The sequence below is a fragment of the Carassius auratus genome, chromosome 22 (assembly GCF_003368295.1).
Source record: "Carassius auratus strain Wakin chromosome 22, ASM336829v1, whole genome shotgun sequence".
Classification (NCBI taxonomy): domain Eukaryota; kingdom Metazoa; phylum Chordata; class Actinopteri; order Cypriniformes; family Cyprinidae; genus Carassius; species Carassius auratus.
In genome coordinates, this window is record NC_039264.1 from 24,544,269 (window position 1) to 24,565,789 (window position 21,521).

At 35.0% G+C, this 21,521-nt stretch overlaps 2 protein-coding genes across 9 annotated transcripts in view; one reads left to right on the forward strand and one right to left on the reverse strand.

The window, feature by feature from the left end:
- LOC113040111 (inaD-like protein) overlaps window positions 1-21,521 on the forward strand; it is a 134,629-nt gene that overhangs the window by 8,185 nt on the left and 104,923 nt on the right. For 4 of the 7 annotated variants that reach the window (XM_026198368.1, XM_026198373.1, XM_026198372.1 and 1 more), the window contains exons 1-3: window positions 18,661-18,726; window positions 20,294-20,348; window positions 20,443-20,621. In XM_026198368.1, the coding sequence (XP_026054153.1) occupies window positions 20,327-20,348; window positions 20,443-20,621 (201 nt within the window). In that variant the 5' untranslated portion in view covers window positions 18,661-18,726; window positions 20,294-20,326. Of the gene's footprint in view, window positions 1-18,660; window positions 18,727-18,753; window positions 18,950-19,264; window positions 19,415-20,293; window positions 20,349-20,442; window positions 20,622-21,521 lie in introns of those variants that run through there. The other 3 variants (XM_026198369.1, XM_026198370.1, XM_026198371.1) reach the window with 3 other exon arrangements.
- LOC113040112 (TM2 domain-containing protein 1-like) lies at window positions 2,795-18,688 on the reverse strand. 2 transcript variants are annotated; one of them, XM_026198376.1, is made up of 7 exons: window positions 18,524-18,686; window positions 12,314-12,387; window positions 10,931-11,039; window positions 10,739-10,830; window positions 7,837-7,910; window positions 4,770-4,889; window positions 2,795-3,236 (listed from the first exon to the last, which is right to left on the reverse strand). In XM_026198376.1, the coding sequence occupies exons 1-6, from the start codon at window positions 18,655-18,657 to the stop codon at window positions 4,779-4,781; spliced, it is 594 nt and encodes a 197-aa protein (XP_026054161.1). In that variant the 5' UTR covers window positions 18,658-18,686; the 3' UTR covers window positions 2,795-3,236; window positions 4,770-4,778. The 2 variants fall into 2 exon arrangements, with proteins under 2 accessions (XP_026054161.1, XP_026054160.1); XM_026198375.1 differs by lacking the exon at window positions 4,770-4,889 and having other exon boundaries at window positions 18,524-18,688.

The following is a 21,521-nucleotide window of genomic DNA, read 5'->3' on the forward strand; positions in this document are numbered from 1 at the left end:
GACTGTTGAATTCTGGGAAAGGATCAGAGATGCTGCACTCACTGTGGGATTTCGCAGCTGTGGACCTGTCCACATCCTGTCATGTCAAATACATATAACATCACGGCTAGTGGCCCCAAAAAGTATTTGGACATTTAAACCACACTTAAAAATGTCTGAATGCCATTGGATTTTAATCATTGTTGTCATTTTGAACTCAAGTGTTTCTTAAATGTTAAGATACTTTTTGGGGCCATTAAATTACCTCAGAAACATCCATTTAGACTGACACTGAACCTTACAGGCCCCATGATCTCAGCCATTTCCTGTTAGCACTGTTTAGTGTCATCTTGTCTTGAGAGTCTCTGCGTATCAAATCTCTCAGGTAGACAGAAGGCAAAGACTCGAAGTTCAGCCACAGGCCTTTGACATTTCAAGTCAATTTTTTGCTAACATGACCATCTACCAAACAATTTAGCTTCTAAATCACTTGTGTAGTGCACTGCATGGAGTGTCAGCCATTTTCAGACGCCACATTACAAATTTGCACAAAACTTTTGCGATATTTTATAAATGTTAATAAAAAACTATTGCGAAATAACGGCATTTCCATTAACTGATTTTTATCCCGCGATAAGTCATGGTAACAGATTTTGGTTCTGTATGTGTTTTATGGCCTTATTCAAGTGATTTAACATTTTTAGTTTTTCACTAACCACGCATAACATTTTTTTTTCTCAAAAACACAATAATGTGCATACATGCTGCTCACATATTATTATAGCCCAGTTTGTGCTGATTACAGTGAGATTAGACTTTAGCCATTTAGATGTTTATAAGAAATTGAAAAAAGCACCAATGTCAGGGCATGACAAAAACTTCTCCAGGCCCCAAAAATACCCTTAGACTCCAGAGGGTTAACATTGCAGCTACCCCACTAGCCATTATTTTTAATCGAAGGAGATGTAGACGTGTATCTTTAGTGAAGCAGTGCGGAGAGCTGCTTCTGAAACGTGCCGCGGTGCAGCTGCTATAAACACAACCACAAATAAAATAAATAGTGTAAATAAGGGGTTATCCAAGCATTAATGGCAGGAAAAGACCTTTATACTTGAGAGTAGACACATATGAGGTGTTTCTCGGAGGTTATAGTGCATTAAAGAATGATAATGTGACTTTTGCGTAACTCAGGTGACCTGCAAACGCGGAAATTTTTTCTTTGTGAAATTTTCCTTATGTCAAATTGGCTGATCCAAGTGTAAAAACTTTTTTGCGATATATGGGAGTTTTTGCGCAATTTTAGCGCTTCCATTAGGCGTTATTTTCAATTTGCGCAATTTTAAGGGTACTAAAAACGTCACTCACTTATTTTGTTCTCTTCTTTCCCCATAAAATGCACTACGTGGCATGCACCATACTGGAAATAGTGAACGAGAGAAGGAATAAATGATTTTGGACCCTTTTCCCCACCTGATGCAGCTGCATAAGGAATCAATGTGGTCTGCAATGCAGTATTATTTCACCCCTCCTCTGGGAGTTTGTTGTTTTTGGATGGGTAAAAGAAAGGGAGCACCCCACGCCTCCTCCGAGCTGTTTCCTCCTCTTAATTTTTCTCCATCTCAAAAGGCCCGAGAGCGGGAGAGGTTGCACCTATAAAACACCAGGGCCGGATGAGGAATGGCCTCCTCCGCACTGAGGGAGGGTGCAGTCCCAGAGCTGCTGCTGCCAGACCTGCTGCTCTCTCTTGTGGGAAGTGCACTATAAATCTCTAGTCTCTTATCCGGCTGGTCTATTGATAAGCCCTGCACTGCTGGGGAACAAGAAAAGAGCTCGAGAGAGGAGGAGAAAAAGAGGAACAAGAAAGGGACAGAGGGGGTTAGGAAAACATTTTGCACATGAATCAATTTTTTCTTTTATATTAAAAGATCAAAGTTATCTTGTTCTCCATTTTTAAGGAGACATTTAACAACTCTGACAGCTGCATGACATTATATACTTAATCTAAACCTATTCAAAGTCTTAGCGGTGCATTGTTATTATTGCTCATTCTTACAGTTAAGGTTTTCAAATCCCTAATCCTACGTAGCAAACTTCAGGGCCTAACTCACATGAATGATGCTTCGAATTGAACCATGCGGTTGCCTTTCAAAGCGACTGAACATCTTAAACCTGTGCGAATCCTTCGCTGTCCAAACTATTGTTTCATGGAGATTTATAGAGATGCCTAAAGCAGGCTCTGGAGAGCTTGGGCAGAGTCCCAAAGCAGCACTGGTCACCCGTCATCACAGACGCTGGGGAACGTGCTAAATCTGTTTTTACATATCCAAGCAGAGTCGTACGTGTTGTAGCAAGGACACTGCAGTTCATAAGGAAGCATGCTCGTACGCACGTAAACGCACACACATCGGCATAGTCAGGTTTGCTTCGCCATCACTTCAGCGTGATAAAGAGCCTCTACAGGAGTCTGTATTAATGGCGATGTGACAAGCAGACACACTCAAGTAAAATTGAAGGAGGACTTGACATTGGTCTGACACAGACCGTTTTAAGATCAGAGGGGATTACGGTGTACCACTTTTATTAGACACCTGAAATTTGTAACAACACAATAATATACGATATCTTACAAATAGATATTATTCTGACCAATACCAGATGTTGTTAAATGATGGCTGATGCAAAAAAAAAAAAAAATTAATATATTGGCCATTACAGGTTAACTACAAAACTTAAAATCTGCTAATACTTGTCAGAACCAACATGGAAACCCATTAGTTGCGTATTTCTACTAACAATGCAAAGTACAAAACGTGTAAGCAAAAAAAAATTTATAATAATACTTTATTTACAGTGTTTAAATAACATCAAAACATCACACAGTGTGAAACAAGGTGAAGCTAGTGAGGACAGGAATGAAAAGAAATAAAAGATGTATGACATTCCACCAGCATGGCTCAAAGAAAGAGACTGATTGATGGAGAGATGGAGAGAGAGTGATAGAGGACATGAGTGGTCCAGTGGAAAAAAAACAGCTATACAAGGATCCTAGCAGAACTTGGAGCGGTGAGATCAAAGCTAGCTCAGCACATACATGAGCCATGTTTGCAACTCCAGACATGGGCTAGTTTTTCCCAGAGCGTAGTTTGGGATATCCATGTGATTTTGTGTTTGGAAACGGCAAAGGCATGTCCAAAGAAAAGATGGGATTTACATAACACGATCCTGTACATTTGGTGGGTCATCTCATTGGGATCCACCTGAAACGGCAGAATGGAAAGAGTTAGTTCGGTTTGGGAGCAGGTCCAGGATAACACAAGCAGAAGATAAATCAGTCTCTTCCCACACTGGAGAAGACACATGTGGTGGGGAACGTTTCCAATTCTGAAAATGGATCAGTGTCATTTTTCCTATACGAGAAAGAACATCATTTGCGTTTCTGGATTCATTCCAGAGCTGATGTAAACATGAGAAACCTATTTATAAGGATGAAACGTAGAAAAACAGAAGGAGGATTAGGTTGGTTGTAGGACATTTATCAGAGGGTTTCATGCCCTGTGTATTGTCAAATAGCTTGTTGCTGGGCAGAACCCCTTAAAGAATTTTTTTTTAAACTTATTTACCCCTGAGAGTTTAATGGTAGTAATTCGCCTTTTAGGGGTTTTTGTTAAGTTTTGTTTTGCCCCAAATAAGGTATTGAATCCATAGGATACAATTTTTGAACTTTTTATATCCAAGGACTGGACCATTTGACACTCAGGTTGCTTTGTCTAATGGTGTAGGTCATCTAAATTTAGGTTTTTTGGTTTAGATCTAGGTGTAGATCAACCTATGTCTGTGGTACTTTATCTAGATCTACCTTGGGATATTTATTTAAATATGGGCTGATTGTTTTGAAATAGCACTAGATATAATGTTAATCTGTATCAGGCTTCAAGGAAATAGCAAGGATTATGGTTTGAGATAGTGGCCAACAGATAAACCTAGTCTTGTTCTTAGTTTCTGTCAAAATTCTCTACTGAAAATGCTTCTGTTGTGTGAGAGCAAGAGAGAGATGAAAGAAAAGAGGAGCAAATAGACAAGGAGATGAGGTGAATCAGGGATGGAGACCTCGTCTCTTCGGAGGCTTATGCTGGAACAATGGAAACACGGGAAAGCAAGTAATGGTCTCCACATGGGTCCCATTCCACATTACACCCATGTCACCGCCATTACCACTGCGGCAGCAAATGTTAACCAGAGAGCCGAGCTGGCAGGAAACAGAAACTGATAGGGTACAGACACAGATATTAGGAATCGTCTAGAATGTGGCCACTATTTTCTTTTGGATCTGGGGATGTCTGCAAGTGTGTGTGTGTGTGTGGAGTACCAGGACAAAATCCAACAGATGCAGCCCTGGTGCCAGCCATAATAAGTGCAATCTCACGACCCTGCCGTGTTTTCCCCATGTCCTCTCGGCACGTCTGACATTTAATCGCTCTCTCTCCCCAGAGCAGGGAGCCTCTTCTGGGGAACAGGAGAGTGAGGGGCAGTGGACGGGGTCTTAAAGCACAGCTGAAGGTGTCCTTGGTCTGCCAGTTTGCTTTGATACCCCAGGAGGTCACTCGAGAGCACCACTGACCTTGACTCATCGCATTATTGAGAAACCTTTGAAGGGCTTTCAAAATATGCCACTTACAAATACACCCCTTTGTCTTGCTCTCTCAACACTGCTGGTTTTGTGTGACGGGGTTCACAACTATCCCATCCACCCTTGTATTAGGTTCTCACTGCTTTGACAAAGAGATCCTCACCTGGTGTCTTCACAGAGAGAGCTGCGTTCTTCTGTAGGTCTCGTTTGTTATCGAAAGACGGGTGAGGCGTGCCCCGTAGTAGTCCACAATGTAATCCGACCCATCTGATGGACCCACGATCTACACCGGAGCAAACAGAATGAGTCTCAAATGTCAGAGCAGCGTAGGGAGACCTACATAACAATGTAATCTTTCACCAGACAATTACATGATTCCACATTACACAATGATGATTACCAGGTGGGCTGGTAGGGTCTATCGTCCTCCTCAGATGGCTCATGCTCGTACAATTGAATTATAAGACAGTAATGCCGAATTGGAGGCAATTTAAGTTTAACCCCAGGCAGTGTTGTAATTGAGGTTGCTTTTGGAGTCCTGGTGAGGAGGAGTGTCCCGAAGGACAGTCCCCAGATCAGAGCTTCAGCAATGAGCCTAGAGCCCAAACTGGGGCCTGTGCCAGTTCTGAGATCAGCTACTACTACTGACTGACGCACAAAGACGGTGTAATGGCTTCCTGCAGGCATACTTGTCCAACACCTGGCCCTGCCGGGTCTGCTCCGCTCCGCTTTGGGACAGGATGATAATGAGAACACACATCTGGTAGAGGGAGAAAGGCGCCCACCAAACACAGATACTGTGTTCTACCATATCGAGATTAGCATTCATCTGGCAGCGGCCCAATACAAGCTATTTCCTTTCGCAATGGTATCGGCCGAGAGTTGTCTAGATTGGTGTGGTGGTCAACTAGAGTTTCATGTTCTCTCATACCATTAACATTCGATCCATCAGACTCACTCGATGCCTCCACTCTCAAACCCATAGTTTTGCGGCGGCCATTAATCTTGCATCATTACTTCCAAAAGGCCAAAACGTGGCGCGACTGGCGGTAGGGAATATCGATGAATATAAATAACAGCAACATGTCCCAGGTGTTTATTCATTAGTTCTCAAAGATGCATTTCCCAGACGACGTGGCTCTTAGCGAAGGTAGTTAAGTGTATAAAATATGGGGTTTTAGAGAGGAGCGATGTGTGCAAATGGGGTCCCGAGGGAAGGGGATACTCTTTATCAAAAGTGTCACAATTTAAAAACGAAGGGGCCCGACAGTCGACAGCTAATTGAGAATGTTAGCGCGTGACAGCTTTGGCTGCCAGAGGCACTTCTTAAAAGCATTGCTCTCCCAGGGCCTTCAATAAGACATTAAGAGAACAATAAACACTGCAGTGGCCCTGTTAATCAAAGCCGCCACGGCCATTTCAAAAAATAAAGGCTTGCTTTATTTATCCACTGCGGCTAGAAGGAGCGGATTTTTCCAAGAAGGAACACAAAACGACTGAAGGAGGGATGATAAACTGGCTGGAGAGTGAAATTGTCAATGAATGGACAGGTATTGTTTTGAGGTAGTGTGCTGAAGGCAACTATGCATTGGATTTGAGGCACACTATGTTGATGGAAGTCAGTAAATTTTAAAGTGATTGAAAGGCTAGAGCTTAATAATGACGTATGATTCTTGAGACAAACGACAACTGAGCTATCGTAACTGTCCTGTCCTGATCTTTCCCAACATGCCGAAACATGTTAAAAGACATCATCTCATTGTTTCCTTAGTGTTCAGTAGCTCAGACACATCTGAGCAAATCTCAAAAAAAATGTTTGTTTTCACTAGCAGCGGGGGACGCAAACATTTCCAACATATGACGCAGCAGTCGGCGGATTTCTAAAGGATGTGTAATAATCATTCCTGGAACTATCCTTCAACACCCATAAGAGCTTTCCATAAATATCTGTCATCAGTGGTGTGTGGAAGTGGTAGCGGTGAGCAAACGTCTCTCATGTATAGCTTCATTCAGACCCGCGAGGCCTAATGAGAGTGGAGTGGGTGAGGTTAGGCCTAACAAGATGACAAATGGAGTGGCTTTTTTTTCTCTTGTCAGGTGTAGGGGGCCTTTAATAGGGGTTAGGGGAGTCCTGTGGGAGCGTGCGACTCGGGATAGGAGGAGGAGGAGGCGTAAACAAACCATGCTCTCATTAGCTCCTTTCACAGTGCTGGAGGCACCGGAGGAGAGACACAGGTGCCACTGAATACAAACACAAGCATTCAAGTACAAGTCAATGCAGAGTCTCTGTATCTGCAGCTCATTTAGGGGATTGTGGGTAGAGTGCCTCCCTTGGTTACAGCCCTAATATGTTATATGTAGTCATTTAGCACACACTTTTTACCAAAGTGACTTACTGTGTATTTATTAAAGGTCTTGATAAAAATGGCACGATGGTGATAGCTCATGAATGGCAGATTTACAGCACTCGTAAAGGAATGTCTGAATAAAGCATATATTAATGCCTTATTCTACATTACCATATTTTAGATATCTTCATCCTCCTTAATAACTATTCATAAGAAGCAAATCAGGAGTTTTAGGGAAAAGGCGTAGTTAATAGTAAGTTGAGATGGAGTATTGCGCACCTTGTGCTTCGGGTGTCCCAAGTTTGAATCCCATCTCGTGGACCTTTCCTGATCCCATTCCCGCTTTCTTCCACTTGCTTCCTGTATATCTCCACTACTCCATCGCTATCCTATCACTATCCTATCACCCACCCCCATTGTGACATTATTTATATGTAATTTAAACAACCTTACCCCAAAATCTCAAATAAATAAGGGCTCTTTGGGTGGTGATGGCGCAGTGGATAAGACACATGCCTTTGGTGTGAGAGACCTGGGTTCGAATCCACTGTGAGACACCAATGTGTCCCGGAGCAAGACACTTAACCCCTAGTTGCTCCAGAGGCGTGCGACCTCTGACATATATAGCAATTGTAAGAGCGTCAGCTAAATGAATAAATGTAAATGTAAATAAATAAAATGGTGAAAGCAAAATACAATGTGAAGTGACACAATTACAGCCAATCTGAAAGAAAACATGGGGCATAAAACAACACAAATACAAAAATCTAAATAACTAATATGTTAGGCATCAGTAACCAAAATAAAAGAATAAAATGGATCAACCTTCAAGAACGAAGCAGAAGTAAATGCATGCATCAGTAAATGGGTCAAAAGCCATACCTGCATGGAGATCAACATGAAGTCCACTAAGCTTCCAATTCCACAGAATCCCACAGTGCAGAATTTCAGTAGGCCTGAAAACACACAAAAAGTGATCCACATGATAACCAAGAACATACTGTACTGAAAGCCTCCCATCACTACCAGTCTGTGTCCAAAAACACTTTCCTCTGGCTTCTCTGTATGACCACAAAGAAAAACAATTTGGAGGGCAAAGCTATTCGTTGTGTTGTTGTTTGTTCATGCTTGCAGTAGTGCAGACTGCTGTTGAAGTTTTCAAACCTCTGTGCAAGGCTGTAAGGTCAAATTACAAGTGTCAGCCAAATCCGTACAGCTGGCTTCTTTCCGTGTGAAGAATTTAGAAGATTTTGTGCATTTAAGACTTCGGTAGATTGTCACTCAATTAATATTCACGAGCCAAGTCAAGTTTTATAATATCCGCACATAATTGCCACAAAATAAACAATTTTGGTTTAAATTTAAGTAGGCCTGCTTTGGATGTCCATTTGAAAAAATCATCCGGAGCCCATGAGGTCCGCAGTCAATTAAAAACCCCCTTCCATTCTGCAATTCAAACATAATTGCTGCTAATCATCTCTAATATTTCTTATAATTGGTCATTGAGGGGTTTAGGCGTGTTGATTCCAGGACGGATATCAAAAAAGCCACCTGCAGAATGTCTTCTCAACAAGTCCAGGCCTTCCTTTGAGTCACACCTGGTCTGGACTGACCTCAGAGCTGCTGGGCCATTACGCTCTCAATGAACACGTCTATACAACTGACTCCAGCGTGGTGTGAGCCCGCCTTTCACAAAGACGCCGGGAACAAGGGGGACCTTCAAACGGCCAGGCCCTTTTGTCCTAAAGCAGGTGCTTAATTGATCAGGAAGTCCTTAAAACGTGTAGAGAGGCAGAAAAACGGAGCTTCCCGCTGTATCCCGCCTTGGGATTTCGATGTACGGCTTGAACTCATCTGCATGCGATGACAATAATTGCACTATGGGATAGGCGAACACCATGAGATCTGATGGTAAAGGAGAGAACTGTTTTAGTTAATTAGTTGTCGCACGCTGATTCATTTTGTTAAAACAGCTGGTGCCAAAAAAAGAGCAAGGTGTTCATCAAAGGGGTTTCTCCCTTGTTCTGAAAGCAGCACGTGATCTACAGCTCTGTAAGGACTGATACTGTTGGCCTCACGTGTGAACAGCATGTACCTTTACTTAAAAACTCTACAAAACCATTTCATGACATCAGTGTGCGCTGTGATTTTTCTCTCAGGGGGATATTTTTTAAACAGGCGTGGATCTGGTGGGGACCGTTAATATCGTTGTCAAAGGGGAAGGTCTAGAGCTCTTCGAACTAACGGAAAGGCCAGAAGAACACTTTAATAGCAAGTCTTTAATCAAAGTTTATTAGTCTTTAAATCCATGGCTGATGGAGGGAATCCCACAAAACCTGTTTAAAACATGACCAGCAGCCGTTTCTTTAAACAAGCTTAATAAATAAGCCAGGCTTATTTCAGTTATTCTGACTTATTTTGAACCAAATCAACTGACAATTAATCAGACTAACTGAAATAAACCTGGTAAACTTGTTTTATGAAACAGAACCCTGGTCAAATGTCTATTTAAATTCAAGAGCATTATTATTATTATTTTTTTATTTTATTTTATATGGCTCACAAAGTCTCTCTTCTTTTAGGCATGAATTTTTATTAAAATTAAACAGATTGTCTCCTGAAAATCCCCCCTAATTTATGTATGTTTTAGTTTGTTTAATTTAGTTGTTTATATATATATTTTTTTTACATTATTCCCTAAGATGATTTTCACTAATATAATATGGTAATTATTAATTGCATTGTAGTAAAAAAAAAAAAAAAAAGATCAGTGTTGTAATTATTAACTTTATTTAGAAAAAAATATTGTGTTAATTAAAATAAAGCTGAAATAAAACAAAATATTAGATTAAAAATGTAAACTAAAAGTTTAGTATAGAAAAGCAGCCTTGGCAAATAACTGATTAAGTACTATAATTACTAGCTGAAATAAAATTAAAACTAAAAATTGAATCAATTTAGAAAAAAAAAACCTAATAAAAATGACAAAAGCACAAAAAAATACTAAAAATTTAGCAAATTAAATTGCAAAAAAAAATATAAAAGGTAATATAAAATAAAAATAATAGTATAGTATAGTATATAAATAATCCTAAAATAACAGCTTGTTTTAGAGAATTTTGTAAAATAAGTGCTTGCTTAAAGTCTGTACTTTTATGTACTTTTATTTATTTGCTATTGTTAAACTACAAAATAAAATAATAATCGAGATTAAATATGCCACACTCCACACTCCCTAGATTTTGTTATCAGATCTGGGCATTAAGAAAAAAACACTAATCTACAATTATATCGGTTACTGTCATATCATAATCATAATAATTATTGGCATCAGATCAAATTTTCATGTCAGTGCTGAAATATCCATATCTGACTTTTCAAATCAACAAGGGCAAGAAAAATGTGATTCTTATCCTGAGAACATCTGGTGAAAAGGTGTGTCCTTGGAGAGGAAATGAGATGATGATGTCAACAGCAGAAAATCCAGGACTGATTCGGTCTTTTCTAAAGGTCCCCTGTGTTTCAGCGCAGCACAAGCAGGAGATATTTTCATGAGTTATTGATGAGTAAATGGGTGCCAGAAAGGAGATTTCGGGTTACGGCACACAGCCAAAGAGGAAAAAATCCACCGTTGGATCCATGGCCTAGCAGTCTACATATTTAGACAAGTTTGAATCTGGTTTGCAACATTTGCAGATTTCACTTTCCTATCATGAAATCTCACAGTGTCTATAAAGAATGGACCAAAAAGACCAACAATAAAAGTAAAGTAGTACGGTCTTACCCAAGGCTGGATATCCCAAGTAGAACCGATCCGCACCGATCCATCCCAGGAAGAGTGACAGGGCAACAGCTACCTTGTATGAGTAACCACTCCTAATGTAAAACAGAGCGCATCCATGTTATTCAAATATATTTACAGATCATTCACAAATACGAATAATCTGTACTCAAATTCAGAGTAAGTTTGTCTTACACATTTCGACACGGGATGCTTTTGTTAAACCCGACCTCTTTACCGCTGAATTTGAGCTGCGTTCCATTTGACAGCCGGCAGCTGATGTTCGGAGCAGGTAGACATTCCACTGCAATGAAACACAGCCTTAGACTCCTGATTCAACAAGCATGTAGTGACATGTAGCTAGTATCAGGCATATTCTGGCATTAGAGACATTTTTTTTGTATTTTTATGAAACATAAATAAGAATGAAATATACAGACATTTTAATATAAAAAAGTTTATGAATAAAGTAATAAAGTGTGTGTGTATATATATGTGTATATATATATATATATATATATATATATATGGATAAAGACGAAAAATATATACATATAAATATAATTCTTATCATAAATATACAGACATTTTAATATAAAAAAAGTTTATGAATAAAATAATAAAGTGTGTGTGTATATGTATGTATGTATGTATGTATGTGTGTATATATATATATATATATATATATATATATATATATATACATACATATTAATATAATTCTTATCCTAAATAAAAATCATGTTATCACAAAAAATATTCAAAGTATCATTTAAAATATTGTATATAACAATTATAAGAAATTATAAAACATAACATTATAACACAATTATTAAATTCTAGTCTAAAATATGATTATAGTTTATAATTACAGTATATTACAGTGTTACAGTATATTGTTATATATAAAACATAAAATATTACATTACATAATAAATATAAAAGTAAAAAAGAATCATTATTCACAAAAAATGTGTCATTTAATATAAATGTATAATATATTTAAAATAAATTAGTAATATAATTTCATATAATTTATTACACACAATTTAATTTAGTTATATAAAAAATATATTTATAAAATTATATGTATTTTACACTACTGTTCATATAATATACACACACACACACACTAAGTATTAATAATAATTAATAATTAATATTTTGCATTATATTTTATTTACATTATATAAATGTACACATTACACTTATTAAATATTAATACTTTAATTTAATAAATATCTATTTAATAATACACAATTAATTAATAATACTGTATAATATAAATTATGAATAGAAATACATAAAAATAAATAAAATAGTATACATTATAATATTGTATTACCTGATTATATTATAAAATGTATAAAAATTTGAAATTCTAATAAATTATACATAAAATACACATTTTATATTAATGCATTACATTATAATATAATAAAAAATCTAACTATTTATTATAAATTATATTAATTTAGTTGTATTATAATTGTAATATTTATAAATAGATATTCACACACTACAACAGCAGCATTTTAAATAGTGAAACATATGTACGCAGCCGGCCGGCCGACCCACCCCAAGCCAACCGGTCCTTGCAGTTTTCTGGTTCTTGAGTAGCATCATCTATTTTGGGCTCTTTACACTCATACCTGAGCTCTGTCAAGGAGGAATCAAGTGGTATTTATATCACAAAGCAATATTAACTGATACTGATTTCCACTAATGCTGGATGAATGACAGACACGAGCCATCAGAAGACAATCAGCTTGACACTTACATTGTAACGTTAATAAAAACACATCTGAAATGTTCAAACAGGTCTAACGTTAAACCTAATCTAATATCATGCAATGTAGGGCATATTGTGTATAGCCTTTTGCATCACTCCATATAAGATAGAATCGCGAATCTAGAACACAACACCTAATATTTCTACCGTAATTATGTAAATAGTGACTTGTAAGTTAAATCAGTACATTTATATTCAAAACAAGCACCAGTAACAGCGGAAATGCTAGCTAGCCCGACTGGCATAAAGTTGGCTTGACGTTGGACGTTGGATATTCGCAAATCTAGGGACCGTCTCTAAAGTTACACGAGAAACTACTATACACTTCTCTAACGTCAATAGCATGCAAGGAGAATGACTAACAGTCACGAAAACAACTTTTAACTGTTCATCCAGGTGTCAACTATAATGCACACCTTTTATATTTTTTGATAATTATTAAAATAAACTGTAAATCATGTGGAAAACAATTGCTACTTTTCATTACCGAATGGACTTAAATACAAATTGAAAGCTCAATAACATTTGAACAGAATGACTCACATTCATAAAACATACTGTAAAGTGTTCATCTAGGTGTCAGCTATAATGCACACCTTTTATATTTTTCATAATTATTCAAATAGACTGTAAATCATGTGTAAAATATTGCTACTTTTCATTACCGAATGGGCTTAAATACAAATTTAAAGCTCAATAAAAATTGAACAGAATGACTCACATTCATAAAACATACTGTAAAGTGTTCATCTAAGTGTCAGCTATAATGCACACCTTTTATATTTTTCATAATTATTCAAATAGACTGTAAATCATGTGTAAAATATTGCTACTTTTCATTACCGAATGGGCTTAAATACAAATTTAAAGCTCAATAAAAATTGAACAGGATGACTCACTTTCATAAAACATACTGTAAAGTGTTCATCTAGGTGTCAGCTATAATGCACACCTTTTATATTTATCATAATTATTCAAATAGACTGTAAATCATGTGTAAAATATTGTTATTTTTCATTACCAAATGGGCTCAAATGTAAAATATGCCATAACTTGAAGCTCAATAGAATTTGAACAGAATGACTCACATTCATAAAACATACTGTAAAGTGTTCAACTAGGTGTCAACTATAATCCACACCATTCAGATTTTTCATAATTATTCAAATAAACTGTTAATCATATGTAAAATATTGCTATTTTTCATTACCGAATGGGCTCAAATGTAAAATATGCCATAATTTAAAGCTCAATAGAATTTGAACAGAATGACTCACATTCATAAAACATACTGTAAGGTGTTCATTTAGGTGTCAACTATAAGCCACACCATTCAGATTTTTCATAATTATTCAAATAAACTTTAAATCATATGTAAAATATTGCTATTTTTCATTACCGAATGGGCTCAAATGTAAAATATGCCATAATTTGAAGCTCAATAGAATTTGAACAGAATGACTCACTTTCATAAAACATACTGTAAAGTGTTCATCTAGGTGTCAGCTATAATGCACACCTTTTATATTTTTCATAATTATTCAAATAGACTGTAAATCATGTGTAAAATATTGCTACTTTTCATTACCGAATGGGCTTAAATACAAATTTAAAGCTCAATAAAAATTGAACAGAATGACTCACATTCATAAAACATACTGTAAAGTGTTCATCTAGGTGTCAGCTATAATGCACACCTTTTATATTTATCATAATTATTCAAATAGACTGTAAATCATTTGTAAAATATTGTTATTTTTCATTACCGAATGGGCTCAAATGTAAAATATGCCATAATTTGAAGCTCAATAGAATTTGAACGGAATGACTCACATTCATAAACCATACTGTAAAGTGTTTATCTAGGTGTCAGCTATAATGCACACCTTTTATATTTTTCATTATTATTCAAATAGACTGTAAATTATGTGTAAAATATTGCTACTTTTCATTACCGAATGGGCTTAAATACAAATTTAAAGCTCAATAAAAATTGAACAGAATGACTCACATTCATAAAACATACTGTAAAGTGTTCATCTAGGTGTCTGCTATAATGCACACCTTTTATATTTTTCATAATTATTCAAATAGACTGTAAATTATGTGTAAAATATTACTACTTTTTATTACCGAATAGACTTAAATACAAATTTAAAGCTCAATAGAATTTGAACAGAATGACTCACATTCATAAAACATACTGTAAAGTGTTTATCTATGTGTCAGCTATAATGCACACCTTTTATATTTTTCATAATTATTCAAATAAACTGTAAATCATTTGTAAAATATTGTTATTTTTCATTACCGAATGGGCTCAAATGTAAAATATGCCATAACTTGAAGCTCAATAGAATTTGAACCGAATGACTCACATTCATAAAACATACTGTAAGGTGTTCATTTAGGTGTCAACTATAAGCCACACCATTCAGATTTTTCATAATTATTCAAATAAACTGTTAATCATATGTAAACAATTGCTATTTTTCATTACCGAATGGGCTCAAATGTAAAATATGCCATAATTTGAAGCTCAATAGAATTTGAACAGAATGACTCACATTCATAAAACATACTGTAAAGTGTTTATCTAGGTGTCAGCTATATTGCACACCTTTTATATTTTTCATAATTATTCAAATCGACTGTAAATCATTTGTAAAATATTGTTATTTTTCATTACCGAATGGGCTCAAATGTAAAATATGCCATAATTTAAAGCTCAATAGAATTTGAACCGAATGACTCACTTTCATAAAAACATACTGTAAAGTGTTCATCTAGGTGTCAGCTATAATGCACACCTTTTATATTTTTCATAATTATTCAAATAGACTGTAAATCATGTGTAAAATATTGCTATTTTCCATTACCGAATGGGCTCATATGTAAAATATGCCATAATTTAAAGCTCAATAGAATTTGAACCGAATGACTCACTTTCATAAAAACATACTGTAAAGTGTTCATTTAGGTGTCAGCTATAATGCACACCTTTTATATTTTTCATAATTATTCAAATAAACTTTAAATCATATGTCAAATATTGCTACTGTAACTTTCATTACCGAATGGGCTTAAATACAAATTTAAAGCTCAATAGAATTTGAACAGAATGACTCACATTCATAAAACATACTGTAAAGTGTTCATCTAGGTGTCAGCTATAATGCACACCTTTTATATTTTTCATAATTATTCAAATAGACTGTAAATCATGTGTAAAATATTGTTATTTTTCATTACCGAATGGGCTCAAATGTAAAATATGCCATAATTTGTATTTAAGGCCATTCTGTAATGAAAAATAGCAATATTTTACATATGATTTACAGTTTATTTGAATAATTATGAAAAATATAAAAGGTGTGGATTATAGTTGACACCAAGATGAACACTTTACAGTATGTTTTATGAAAGTGAGTCATTCTGTTCAAATTCTATTGAGCTTCAAATTATGGCATATTTTACATTTGAGCCCATTCGGTAATGAAAAATAGCAATATTTTACATATGATTTAAAGTTTATTTGAATAATTATGAAAAATCTGAATGGTGTGGCTTATAGTTGACACCTAAATGAACACCTTACAGTATGTTTTATGAATGTGAGTCATTCTGTTCAAATTCTATTGAGCTTTAAATTATGGCATATTTTACATTTGAGCCCATTCGGTAATGAAAAATAGCAATATTTTACATATGATTAACAGTTTATTTGAATAATTATGAAAAATCTGAATGGTGTGGATTATAGTTGACACCTAGTTGAACACTTTACAGTATGTTTTATGAATGTGAGTCATTCTGTTCAAATTCTATTGAGCTTCAAGTTATGGCATATTTTACATTTGAGCCCATTTGGTAATGAAAAATAACAATATTTTACACATGATTTACAGTCTATTTGAATAATTATGATAAATATAAAAGGTGTGCATTATAGCTGACACCTAGATGAACACTTTACAGTATGTTTTATGAAAGTGAGTCATCCTGTTCAATTTTTATTGAGCTTTAAATTTGTATTTAAGCCCATTCGGTAATGAAAAGTAGCAATATTTTACACATGATTTACAGTCTATTTGAATAATTATGAAAAATATAAAAGGTGTGCAATATAGCTGACACCTAGATGAACACTTTACAGTATGTTTTATGAATGTGAGTCATTCTGTTCAATTTTTATTGAGCTTTAAATTTGTATTTAAGCCCATTCGGTAATGAAAAGTAGCAATATTTTACACATGATTTACAGTCTATTTGAATAATTATGAAAAATATAAAAGGTGTGCATTATAGCTGACACCTAGATGAACACTTTACAGTATGTTTTATGAAAGTGAGTCATTCTGTTCAAATTCTATTGAGCTTTAAATTTGTATTTAAGCCCATTCGGTAATGAAAGTTACAGTAGCAATATTTGACATATGATTTAAAGTTTATTTGAATAATTATGAAAAATATAAAAGGTGTGCATTATAGCTGACACCTAGATGAACACTTTACAGTATGTTTTTATGAAAGTGAGTCATTCGGTTCAAATTCTATTGAGCTTTAAATTATGGCATATTTTACATATGAGCCCATTCGGTAATGAAAAATAGCAATATTTTACACATGATTTACAGTCTATTTGAATAATTATGAAAAATATAAAAGGTGTGCATTATAGCTGACACCTAGATAAACACTTTACAGTATGTTTTATGAAAGGGAGTCATTCTGTTCAATTTTTATTGAGCTTTAAATTTGTATTTAAGCCCATTCGGTAATGAAAAGTAGTAATATTTTACACATAATTTACAGTCTATTTGAATAATTATGAAAAATATAAAAGGTGTGCATTATAGCTGACACCTAGATGAACACCTTACAGTATGTTTTATGAATGTGAGTCATTCTGTTCAAATTCTATTGAGCTTTAAATTATGGCATATTTTACATTTGAGCCCATTCGGTAATGAAAAATAGCAATATTTTACATATGATTAACAGTTTATTTGAATAATTATGAAAAATCTGAATGGTGTGGATTATAGTTGACACCTAGTTGAACACTTTACAGTATGTTTTATGAAAGTGAGTCATTATGTTCAAATTCTATTGAGCTTCAAGTTATGGCATATTTTACATTTGAGCCCATTCGGTAATGAAAAATAACAATATTTTACAAATGATTTACAGTCTATTTGAATAATTATGAAAAATATAAAAGGTGTGCATTATAGCTGACACCTAGATGAACACTTTACAGTATGTTTTATGAAAGTGAGTCATCCTGTTCAATTTTTATTGAGCTTTAAATTTGTATTTAAGCCCATTCGGTAATGAAAAGTAGCAATATTTTACACATGATTTACAGTCTATTTGAATAATTATGAAAAATATAAAAGGTGTGCATTATAGCTGACACCTAGATGAACACTTTACAGTATGTTTTATGAATGTGAGTCATTCTGTTCAATTTTTATTGAGCTTTAAATTTGTATTTAAGCCCATTCGGTAATGAAAAGTAGCAATATTTTACACATGATTTACAGTCTATTTGAATAATTATGAAAAATATAAAAGGTGTGCATTATAGCTGACACCTAGATGAACACTTTACAGTATGTTTTATGAATGTGAGTCATTCTGTTCAAATGTTATTGAGCTTTCAATTTGTATTTAAGTCCATTCGGTAATGAAAAGTAGCAATTGTTTTCCACATGATTTACAGTTTATTTTAATAATTATCAAAAAATATAAAAGGTGTGCATTATAGTTGACACCTGGATGAACAGTTAAAAGTTGTTTTCGTGACTGTTAGTCATTCTCCTTGCATGCTATTGACGTTAGAGAAGTGTATAGTAGTTTCTCGTGTAACTTTAGAGACGGTCCCTAGATTTGCGAATATCCAACGTCCAACGTCAAGCCAACTTTATGCCAGTGCTAGCCCGATACTATTTTAACGACCTCAATCCATTTAGGCGTTTTTGAAAGGATATTGTCCCAGTCGCAGTTTATCACAGCTGTCCACCTCGTCCCCCAGACTGTGGATGACAGTCAGGCAGAAGGTGAAGACGATCAGCGGCCGTGTTGTTGACCGAAAGCACAACAAACTCCTCCAGCGTAACGCCATGTTGAACTGTCACGTGACTGTCGGGGATCTTAAAGAAACAGTGCACTAGATTCGCCGCACACATAACATGTAAGTCTCTCGTAATTCTGTTATTTGTCGCCTTTAATTTTATTCATATACGCAATAAAGCCAGATTGTTTGGTTAGAGAAAGTTCGCTCTTAAAACCAAGTGTCGGTTCAACTTATTCGCGGTGTTTGATGCTGATAATCAACTTTATAACCGGCTAAATGCGCTAGCTTATGTCCCATAGCGTTTGTATGACTGGGGAGCAGAAGCACGTTTGTGTATGAGGTTGTATTTTTATTCTTTCAGTCTCAAAGATATGGTTTATTGATGATATTTAAAAATAAACCACGTTTCGATTGATAAAATGATTCTGTAGTGTCTTTTTTAGACTGTCAGTTTTAAGAGCACTGATTTCACTGTGTTTTACGGGTACGCACCTGTTTGTTTTCGTTTATTTAATTTATATGATATGACATTCTATAAATAATGCTTTATTTAAGGAGTAGGAATATAAACACCTCTTTCGTCTTCAGTTGCGTAATGGTTTCGTTGTGTTTAAACGAAAATAAAGTTCGCCGAAACGTGAACGATCACTTCCTGGTTTCAGGTGAGGCTCGCGCAGGTGTAAACAGACAAAACAGGTCTCAGTCTCAGCCCAAAGCAAGTCTTGAAATGCTGGATTGTGTTTTATGAGGGATTCAAAGTTTTGATTTAACCTCAAGAACAAGTGTACGGACATAAATTTCTTGGGTATGTAAGGTAGATACACTCACTTTTATTTCGTTTGCTGCTTACGAGAACAGAAACTACCAAAAGATCTTTTGTAAGATATGGTTACAGGTTATAGAAATCGATACTTGAGACTTTGGCTAATTTCTGTTTAGTTATATGAAAACAAATGCACGATTTCAGCATTCATCTAAAACTAGTAAAACTAAGATTTACTACCATCTTTTGGAGAAATGTAAAATTTAAAATCACTTTTTATCCATTTCACACATACTTACTGAATAAAAGTATTAATTTCTTTAAAGGAAAAAAAAGAAAAGAACAACAATTCTTACTGACCCCAAACTTTTTAATAGTAGTCTATATTCAAATATATATATATATATATATATATATATATATATATATATATTGAATAAACACTGTTCTTTTAACTTTCTATCTATCAAAAAATCCTGAAAATCCGATCCAGATTTACTTATAAATAAATAAATAAATAAATTACATTTTAAAGTATATTAAAATAGAAAACTTTTATTTTAAAATTGCAATACTTTTTTCCCTCCACAAAATTAGTTAAAATGTTTTTTGATCAAATAGAATAGATGCCCCTTGATCAGCATAAGAAACTACTTCTTTTAAAAATTCAATTAAATTATAATGATAGCAGTAGTAGTAATAATAATAATAATAGTATAATTATTAGTATTTCTGAAATTTATATAGTATTTTTAATGGAAATTACACTCAACAAGAACAATTTTAATGTATACATTTTCCTTTGAATTATATATAAAAAAAATTAAATGAATACTATTAACTTGTCTTTATTGACTAGTCAAGTCTAAAAATCTAATTGAAGCTTAAATATGTTCTTCCTGTGTACTACTTCTTTCACAGGTCAATCTCCACTGAATTTTCAAGATAAGGACAATGTTTGAGAGCGTACCGACAGGTCTCACTCGTTTTTGTGATTTTCATCTAAGCAAGCATACTATGTCTTTAATCCGTCTTTGCATGCTTAATATCTGGATTGTGTGTGCTCTCAGTGTCTGCTTCCGAGCGGCAGCAGGTGCTCCAGGCCTTGGAAAGACTTCAGTCCAAGCTCGTGCAGAGGGAAGAGTGGACCCACAGCGACAGGCTCGGCACGCTGAAGGAAGCCCTGCAGAGCCCTCTGTTCGGCCACATCCTCACCCTGCAGCACTCCGTCAAACAGCTCAAAGACCAGGTGAGACTTCCTCTAAAGCAGATCAATGGAAATACTCTTTAGTGATAACACATACACCTTTAAAGACAGTCTTACTTTGAGCTTTAAAGTTAAAATATATATGTTTATATTATAATTAATACACTATGCCGTTGAAAAGTTTGGGGTTATAAAAATAAGTCTCTTATGCTCACCAAGGCTGCATTTGTTTGATTGAAATACAGTAAAATCAGTAATATTGTGAAATATTACTACAATTCAAAAGAACTGGTTTCTGTTTGAATATATTTTAAAATAGTTTTAAAAAAGCTGAATTGTCAGCATCATTACTGCAGTCTTCAGTGTCACATGATCCTTCAGAAGTCGTTCTGATATGCTGAATAGCTGCTCAAGGAACATTTCTTATTACTATTAATGTAAAAAATAAAAGGACCTTGAAGAGTTAGTTCACTCAAAAAAAGAAAATTCTGTCATTGATTACCCTCATGACGTTCCAAACCCTTTAGAAACTTAATATATTTTTGATGAAATCTGAGAGCTCTCTTATCCTCCGTAGACAGCAGGGATATTACCACAGAAATCAGCGCACAGAAACGTAGCAAGGACATTGGTAAAATATTCCATGTGTCATCATCAGGGGTTCAACCGTAATTTTACGTAGCTACCAGAATACTCTTTGTGCGCGAAGAAAATTATTATAAACATAATTTATTCAGCAATCCTTCTCCCCCAGTTACTGCCATTTTGGAGAGTACCCCAGAACGTAATCAGCGTTGTTTACGTTCAGTAAACAGCGCGCACGTGCTGAACCTAAACAACGTTGATTGATGTTGCTACTGTCAAAAAATGGTGACAATGTTGACAAAAAGAGATTGTTGCACTGGAAATACTTGATACCATAGTGTTAGGGTGTTCTGGGTA

Bases quoted from the DNA above. Each gene is read 5' to 3' on its own strand.
- LOC113040112 (XM_026198375.1), bottom strand. From the start codon at position 18,657: ATGGCGTTACGCTGGAGGAGTTTGTTGTGCTTTCGGTCAACAACACGG. The intron at 11,040-12,313 runs GTGGGTCGGCCG...GTTTCATTGCAG, and splicing joins CAAGGACCGGTTGGCTTGGG to TGGAATGTCTACCTGCTCCG. The intron at 10,831-10,930 runs GTAAGACAAACT...GTTTTACATTAG, and splicing joins AGCATCCCGTGTCGAAATGT to GAGTGGTTACTCATACAAGG.